Here is a 9,688-nt window from a genome sequence, read left to right on the forward strand (position 1 = left end):
AGTTGGAAAAGTTGACCGGATATTGACTTATGAGTAAACGATCTCGGAATTGAATTTTGATGATTCCAATAGCTCCGTATGGTGATTTTGGACTTAAGAGCGTGTCCGGAAAATTAATTGGAGGTCCGTAGTGGAATTAGGCTTGAAATGCCGAAAGTTAAAATTTTGGAAAGTTTGACCGAGGGGTTGACTTTTTGATATCAGGGTCGGAATCTGATTCTTAAATTTTGAATACCTCCATATGTCATTTATGACTTGTGTGCAAAGTTTCAGGTCAATCGGACATGATTTGATAGATTTCGGCGTCGTTTGTAGAAATAAAAATTTCAAAGTTCATTAGACTTGAATTGGGGTATAATTCATGGTTTTAGCATTGTTTGAGGTGATTTGAGGATTCGACTAAGTTCGTATGATGTTTTAGGACTTGTTGATATATTTGGTTGAGGTCCCGGGGGCCTCGGGTGAGTTCCGGGACGGTTTCAGATCGTTTTTCCTTGTTTTGCAACTGCTGGAACTGATATCTGGTATTGTTCTTCGCGAACGCGAAGGGTCTCACATGTTCACGAAGAAGGATTTTGGACGGCTGAGATTTGCCCATCGCGAACGCGATGAAGAAGATGCGAACGCAAAGAAGGGAGCTGAGGAAAGCCTACGCGAACGCGAGTGGGCAGACGCGAACGCGAAGAGGAAAGGGAGTTGTGGGCCTGCCTGGCGTTAAACCTTCGTGAACGCGGCTCGTGTCTCGCAAACGCGAAGGCATCGCGAACGCGATGAGGATATCACAAACGCGAAGAAGGAATCTTGGCAGCAGATTTGTTTTTGTGCTTCGCGAACGCGAAGCTATGGTCGCGAACGCGATGAAGGAATTTCTGGGCAGAATTAAAAGTTCCAAAACGGGGATTTTGAGTTCATAACACAAAATCAAATTGGGAGCGCGGTAGAAGGCGATTTTTGGAGAGATTCTTACGTTGGTGTTTGGAGTAAGTGATTCTTATCCAGTTTTGAATAATTTCCATGATTATGTCTTTGAATCCATCATTTAATGGGTGAATTAAGTTGAAAAATTTAGAAAACTCTCTTGGTTTAAATTGAAGATTTAACGGTCGAGTTGAGGTCAGAATTTGGTAAAATTGGTATGGTTAGACTCGTGGTTGAATGGGATTTCGTATTTTGTAACCTTTGTCGAGTTCTGAGATGTGGGCCCCACGGGCGATATTTTTGAGCTAAATTTCGGATTTTATTGGAAAATTAGTATTTTCTTATGGGATTAATTCCAATAAATTTTATTGACTGAATCGAATTAATTGTGGCTAGATTCGAGGCATTTGGAGGCCAATTCACGAGGCAAAGGCATACCAGAGTAGAATTATACGATTTGAGTAAGTAACACTTCTAAACTTGGTTCTAAGGGTATGAATCCCCGAATTTGGTATGATATAAATTTTTTGGAGGTGACACACACGACAGGTAACGAGCATGTAGACGTGCACCATATAAATTGTGTCTTGAATAAATCCTATGCAGTTGTAAGATTAATGAATCATGTTATTATCTGAACATTCTCCACGTGTTAGAGAAATTGAGCTGAGGCTCCTATTAAAGATCATGTTTAGACTACGTGCCAATATTTTGGGACCCAGGGGGTCGTGTTGCTGTTGAATTAATTGTTCAAAAACAAATATATACATTTCACACTCAGTAATATTTGTCCATTGTGAGGATATTTATGGGATCGAGCTGCGCGACGCAGCAGGCCATAATAGCTTTATATATTATTATTATATGGATCGGGGTTGCCCGCCTGCAGTTGGCCATATTGGCTTTATATCATGCTTGGGCTGAAGGAGCCCTTCCGGAGTCTGTACACACCCCCAGTGAGCATAGATGATTATATATATTCGGGATGGACTTCCCAGGGCATGGACTTGCCTTACTTACGATGATTATATATATATATATATATATATATATATATATATATATGGGATGGATTTTCCCAGGGCATGGACTTACCTTACTTGTTTATATTGTAATGAATTTACCTGGACATGGATCTTGTCCGTCTCATTTGCATTTGGGAATAAATTACCCCAGGGCTGGATTGGCCTTATACGGTACTGAGTGACTGACTGTCAGTCGATGTGTATATATATACGGGTTGGAACACCCCTGGGCTAGATTGGCCATAAATTGTACCGAGTGACCGAATAATTTATGACCAGTATTTACCTGAGGTCCTTTTTACTGAGATGTCATATTCTTCATATTATGCAGTATTGATCTATTTCACTTGTACTGAGTTTAACTGTTGAACTTAAAAGCATGTCTGCGTTTTGTACCATTATTTATACTAGACTGTACCTGCAAAGCTCGTCATTGCTTTCAGCCCAGAGGTTAGTCTTGGTACTTATTGAGTTAGTTGTACTCATACTACACTCTGCAACTCGTGTGCAGATCCTGGTGCTCCCGGATACGACGACTGTTAGAATTCGAAGTTCTTTCCGTTGGAGACTATCAAGGTAGCTGCTTGAAGACCGCAGACTTGATTCCCTTCCTGTTTAGTTATTGTACTGTTCTATATTTCTGACAATGATTCTTACCAGTCAGACTTTGTACTCATTTAGATGCTCAGGTACTCAGTGACACCGGGTTTTGGGAGTATTATATTTGTATTTGTGAGATTTCTTCCGCTGAATTTAATCATTTTTTTTAAACATAAAAGATATGGTAGTTTATTGAGATTATCGGCTTGTCTAGTATTGAGATAGGCGCCATCACGACAGGTGAGATTTTGGGTCGTGACAGTACAATTCCTTAACATCCTAGCCTCAAGATTTGACTCAAAATCACCACGCATTATTTATAACCCGCTCACTTGCTCTCACACAGAGGTCAAACACATTACCTTTCCTTCATGAATTAGGTTCCCTCACACGACAATAGAGAGTAGTTCCATACACAATGAAGATTAAGAACAATTAGAAACTCAAGATAGAAAGAATTCGCTCACTCTCGGAAACAACATTCATGTGCCACAAAAGACATACCATAAGCTTGCATGTAGTGTACTACTCTACTAATTGAGCTCATTCATTCAAGGATCAAGTAGGTATTTAACTGGTTGTAATGTAGGCTGTGAGATCGGTAGGATACATTTAGCTATAAGAGTGACTACACCTCTCTAAGCACTTTTAATGCATACAATTAACAATTCAAAACCCCACACTTATGTCAAACCATAACTCCACCTTCGCATCAATATACATTAACTCCCTACTTTTTAAGCACAATTACATCAAGAGTCACCACTATCAAAGAATATTTTTTTTCACAACAATACAACTGTTTTTCTTTTACTTTTCTTTTCCAATTCAAGTGACTCTTACTTTTTCAAAACATTGCACCTTTCTCCTTATTTCAATAGTTTCACTCAAAAGCCAAACCAACCACCCCATACTTCAACTTTTACAAAGTTCATAACAAATTCAATTGTTCATAAGAGGTAAAAGGTTCAAATAGATGGTCAATTCAAACAATTGGGTAAGGCTTGTAATGTGGTTGTCAAAGGAATAGGATTATAGGCACAAAAGGGTTAACTACGATATATAACAATTAGGTGGGTAAAAGCATATCATTGGCTCCACAAAGAAATATTTGTATCACTTCCAAGACTGAACAAAACTACTATTTTACTTTGCAAACAAACGGGGCAAGTTCTAGACATCAAATATAATGCACAGAATAACACAAAACCTCACACCCACATGACACATAACTAACTCAGGATCGGACTCATCAAGACACTCTAGTCAAAACAGTTAAGCAAAGTTAGGATCATACAATTTAAGGTACTTATACAAGAGTCAAAAACTAAACCTAAGCGGCACAACTAAAGCACTTACCATTATCAAGGTATAATAAAGTTAAGAATTCAATTCAAGTCATAACACAAGGTTTTCTACTACTCTACAAAACAAAAACTAACTACACCCGGTTCAAATAAAACCCTTGAAAAAGAACCGCGGCACAAAGAAAAACCAAGAGGTAATTAATACACTACCTAACAAAAGAAAATCTTATTGTCTTTTTCTTTTGACATTAATCCCTCAAGAAACCCATCGAATGATATCCATCGTCGGGAAAAATCGAATTATTTTAATTTTTATGGTTTTTTCAATTTTTTATCTCTAACTACTAAAACAAAAACTAAACTAACACATATACATACAACATATCCCCCACCCCACACTTTAAGTTGTGGCATGTTCCTATGACACACAATTAAAAAGCATAAGGTAATGGAAACTTCCCTGAACATCTAGTCGGGGTCTGAGTTGAAGTCGGGCTCCATTCCTCGCCTTCGAACTAATGCGCACATCCATGCCGACAACTTCTTCTCAGCCTTTTTGGGGTGTACCCCACACTTATCTTTCTTAATCGCCGCAGTCTTCTCTTTTGAGCCCTTCACTTTTCACTCAACACTTGCAGCTGACTTCTCCTTTTTTACCCCCATTTCTACATTCATCTCGAAAGTTACAGTCTACTCACCCACTCTAAGCATGATCTTTCTCTCGTGTATATCTAATATTGCTCTACCCATTGCTAAGAATGATTTTCTTAAGATGAGGGGGACCTCATTGTTCTCCTCCATATTCACTACTATAAAATCTATAGGAAATACAAACTTATCTACCCGAACTAACACATCTTTCACTATCCCCTCGGGTATTAAAGTCGTTTGGTCCGCTTGCTATAAAGATATTGGCATTAACCTTATCTCTCAAATCTCTTTCTCCAGTTTCTTGTAAATAGATAGAGGAATTAAGTTAATTGAGGCACCAGAATCACATAAAGATTTATCAAAATTAATAAAGCCTAAAGAGCAAGGTATAGTAAAACTCCCTGGATCTTCACACTTTTATGGGAGTTTGTTTTGCAATATAGCACTACAATGCTCTGTGATCTTGACCACTGTGATCTCCTTGATTTTCCTTTTTCTCTGTAAGGAACTCCTTCAAGAATTTGGCGTAAGCAGACATTTGGGAGAGCACTTTTGTGAATGGCAAATTTATATTAACTTGTTTTAGCATATCTAGAAATCTCTCAAATTGTTTGTCCAGCTTTTCTCTATATAGCTTTTGAGGAAAAGGTAGAGCAGGCATATGCTTGCTCTCATTAGATTCATCCCTTCTTGATTTATCTTCCTTCTTCTTCTTCTTCTCAGTTTTCATAGGGCCTTTTTTCTTTTTATCAACATCATTCTTCAGTTGCTCCCTACTTTCTTTTTCAAGTATCACCTCTTTTTGGATCGGGGTGGGCTCTTTTAGCACTTGCCCACTTCTCAGAGTTACAACATTCACTGTTTCTTTGGGATTTCTATTAGTATCAGCGGAGAGAGTTCCTGGAATCCTCTAAGACAATAGAGTGGCTAGCTGCCCAACCTGTCTTTCCAAGTTTCGAAAATTAGTACCTATTTCTTTAATTGTTGCTCCATATTCTCGTATAGTTGCGCTATGAGTTTCAAGCCTCTCATTAGTTTTTAGAATGAAGGCCTTCATGAGATCTTCTATGCCAGACTGAATGGGTTGTTGAGGCTGAAATTGCTGCCCCTGTTGATTTTGGTATGCTGGAGCTCCTTGTCCCTAGGGTCTAGAGTTATTTTGTTGCCAAGCATTCGCAGTACCTCCAGGTGAACTCCATGAAAAACTGGGGTGAAGCTTACCCATTGCATTGATATTGTAATTTCCCACAATATTTACTTCTTTAGTTGAGGCTTGACACTCATGAGTAGGGTGTCCTCTTCCACATATATCACAAGCTGCGTGAGGCTCACTTTGTATCGAGGCTAAGGTCAGCTTCCTTATCTCTTTGTCCATAGCATCAAACTGTACCTGCACAGATGTGTTAGCATTAACCTGGTGAATACCAGTTGATATTCTTCTTTCCGCACTCTCAGAGGGCCATTGATTAGCATCTTCAGATAACTCATCAAGAATTGTAACTATCTCCTCTGGAGTCTTCTTAATCAACGGGCCTCCACCTGCATTGCTCAACGTTCTACGTGATATCGGTGTCAATCCATCCTAAAAGTCCTAGAGTTGTATCCAGAGTTCAATTCCGCTATGTTGACACTTTCGAGCAATCTCCTTAAACCTCTCACATGCTTCAAAAACAATTTCATTCTCTTTCTTGCAGAAGTTATGGATTTCTCTTATAAACTTGCTCGTTTTAGCTTATGAGAAATATTTATCAAGAAATTTTCTGGTCATCTCTTCCCATATTCTAATCGAACCTGTGGGTAAGCTTTGAAGCCACTGCTTTGCATCATCCTTGAGTGTGAAGGGGAATTCCCTTAAGTACACTGTATCTTGTGATACACCATTGTATTATAAGGTGTTCATAATCTCCTCGAAGTCCATAGATGTGTGTTTGGATCTTCGTTTGGCTTCCCTCTGAAGACACAACAATTCTGAAGAGTTTGAAGCAACCCTTGCTTCAATTAAAAGTTGTTTGCTGCAATTGGAGGTGGTCTAACACTGGATAATCCTTGATTATAGACCGATCTAGCATAATCGCCAGGTGGTCTCCCAGGCAAGGGTTGATGTTGATTAAGTCTGAAACCCCTCTCTTCTTCATAAATGTTATGCGCATCTCTGATAGCTGCTTCCTCAGCATCCCGTGCAGCTTATTCCCTTCGTTGGGATGCTTCTCTTGCAGCCAAATCCACATTATCTTCACTGTTTCCAGCCATAATTTCTTTGGTTGAGGATTGCCCAACCTTTTCTATTGTTTTGGTGAGATTTCTTTCCTTCTTCAGCTATCGCAGTTGTTTCTCTATCTCGGATTCGTATGGTAGCACTTCCTTCGCAAAATTTCCAGTCATGCACCACTCTGAACCTGTAACCTGCGCATAGTCAAAGAAAACCAAACGTAAAAAGGAAAAAATAAAATAAAAGAAAAATTCCTGAATTAGCAATACAAACTATTTCAAACACTGTTGTTTCCAATCCCCGGTAACAGCGCCAAAATTTGACGATCTCAAAACACCACTTTAATTATGCTCGCTAGTTAAAGATAGTATAGTATAATATTGTATCCACAAGGATTGGAGTTAAACAGTATTTTCATAGTTTTTAGCTTGGTTGCTATTCAGGAGAATCAACAATTGATATTTATATGATTAATAACTATAATTAACTAAGAGTCTAAAGCTATTGACTAATGACTATCGCAACAAAAGTAAGCAAGGAAGTTATCAGTGGGAGAAAAATAGGTGTTGATAGGATAGGTGCAAGATAAACATTTCGGATCTAACTCTAGATAATTCACTTCTAATGTTTAAATGAGTCTCTCGAATTCACTCAATTATTAGTTCAAACGTTCAGCAAAAACTCCTCTCTCGATTAAGTTTTAACCTCCCAAGATAAACCAATTTAAGCACGTGAAGATATGCAAGAATGCGTAGTGGATTGGTCTTTAGGAGAACCTCTCTCAATTATTATCCTATCTAAGTTTAATCAATAATTCAACTAGTCTCTTTCGATTATTAAGAAAAATTAATGAACTCAACCAACAATATAATGCAAAGATATCACAAGTTATGCCTCTCTCGATTACATGAACAAGTGAATATAGATGCAACAGTTAAATCATCCAAAAATGCTTCAATACATAAAACTACAGTTATAATCCCAAAACAAATCATCAATACACCATATCCATCAAACCCTAAAGGGAACTACTCCATAGATATGGAGCAATTCATCACAAATATGTTTAAAGTAAAGAAAAACATAAAACGATCCAAACTCGGGGCTTGAATGAGAATTGAATAATGAACTCCTTGTGCTTTTGCTTCCCCAACTCCTACTTAGCCTCCCTAGGTCTAATATGTGTTAAAAGTCTAGAAAATAATATTTTTCTATGTATTTATACCAAGTAGGGTCGGGCCCAATCGAAATTACTTTTTCGTAACCGAAATAGGACATTTACTCTGTAAACACTACACAAGCGTGTCGCATGGGGCGACGCGCCATGCAGGGCATTAGTGTGGAAATCCAAAGAGTTGATTTCTGACAGACAGTAGGAAAATGGGCAGTCGCGGTGCCCCACACACTGCAGCTGTGGACTTTTCTCAGAGTACGGAATTGTCCTTGCTTTTTGATATCCAGATATGGTCCTCGACCCCGAACATGATCCCAGCTTAATCCCTTGGGATTTTACTCAGACTTCAAAGCTCCAAATCACACGAATTCATTCGGTAACATCTACATAACTCGGAATCACGCCTACAAGTCATAAAACACACAATAAGTACAAAACACTTGAGATTAAATCTCAAACATAATAAAAATGCAGTAAATTAAAGTGCGATAAGTGACTAAAATATGAGATTATAGCCTACCATCAATAAACCCGAGCTCTCATGATGATTGGCCAAATGGGTCGTGGAGATCAGCAGGTACGAGATCGAATATCGACCTCGAACCGCCATCAAATCTCAAATTTTGGCGGACTTCGTGGCCGACTTCACGCCGGCCCTAATTCCTGAGGCCGAGAAAGAGTTGTTGTTGAACTCGGGGACCTCTTCCAGAATTTGGACCCTCTTTATGGACGGTGCCTCGAACGCAAAGGGGTCCGTGCTTGGCATCGTGTTGAAGCCATCGATGGGTTATATAGTTAGGCAATCTATTAGAACTGTAAAATTGACTAACAACGAGGCCGAGTATGAGGCCATGATTGCAGGTCTTGAACTGGCTAAAAGCCTGGGGACCGAGGTGATCGAAGCTAAATGCGATTGCTTCCTTGTGATGAACCAAGTCAATGGAATGTTTGAAGTCAAAGAGGAACGAATGCGAAGATACCTGGATAAGCTACAGGTGACGTTACATCGGTTCATGGAATGGACTTTACAACATGTACCTTATGATCAAAATAGCGAGGTCGATGCTCTTGCTAACTTGGGATCGTCGGTCGACGATGATGAATTCAACTCGGGAATAGCCGTACAACTCATGAAATCGGTAGTGGAGGAAGGCCATGATGAAATAAATTTGACAAGCTTAACCTGGGAGTGGAGAAACAAATACATAGATTACCTGAAGACCAGAAAACTTCCCTCGGATCCTAAAGAATCGATAGCTCTGTGTACGAAGGCGACCCGGTTCATCTTATTCGAAAACGGTATCCTATTTAGAAGAACATTTTATGTCCTACTCGCCATATATCTAGGACCGGAAGACACCGAGTATGTTTTGAGGGAAGTCCACGAGGGCACCTGTGGGAATCATTCGGGCATCGAGTCGTTGGTTCGAAAGATAATCAGAGTTGGCTACTGCTGGATCGATATGGAAAAGGACGCAAAGGATTTCATGCAAAAATGTGATGAATGTCAGAGGTATGATCTGATGATCCATCAGCCCGAGGAACTGCTGCATTCGGTCTTGTCACCTTGGCCGTTCATGAAATGAGAAATGGACACCGTTGGTCCCCTGCCCTGGACGCCTGGTAAGGCTCATTTTATCTTACTTATGACTGATTATTTTTCTAAGTGGGTGGAAGCCCAGGCAATTGAGAAAGTTAGGGAGAAAGAAGTTATTGATTTCGTATGGGACCACATAATATGCCGATTCGGAATGCCGGCCGAGATCATATGCGACAATGAGAAGTAGTTCATCGACAGCAAAGT

General features: G+C 39.4%; 1 protein-coding gene across 1 annotated transcript; it reads left to right on the top strand.

The window, feature by feature from the left end:
• The first annotated feature begins 8,666 nt into the window (after positions 1 to 8,666).
• LOC138904254 (uncharacterized) lies at positions 8,667 to 9,470 on the top strand. Its single transcript, XM_070192760.1, has one exon. It carries the CDS (start codon positions 8,667 to 8,669, stop codon positions 9,468 to 9,470), a length of 804 nt encoding a protein of 267 aa, XP_070048861.1.
• Positions 9,471 to 9,688: the final 218 nt, after the last annotated feature.

The sequence above is a fragment of the Nicotiana tomentosiformis genome, chromosome 2, assembly GCF_000390325.3.
Source record: "Nicotiana tomentosiformis chromosome 2, ASM39032v3, whole genome shotgun sequence".
NCBI classification, from domain to species: Eukaryota; Viridiplantae; Streptophyta; class Magnoliopsida; order Solanales; family Solanaceae; genus Nicotiana; species Nicotiana tomentosiformis.

Coding starts and splice junctions, on each gene's coding strand:
- LOC138904254 (XM_070192760.1), top strand. CDS start 8,667: ATGGGTTATATAGTTAGGCAATCTATTAGAACTGTAAAATTGACTAAC.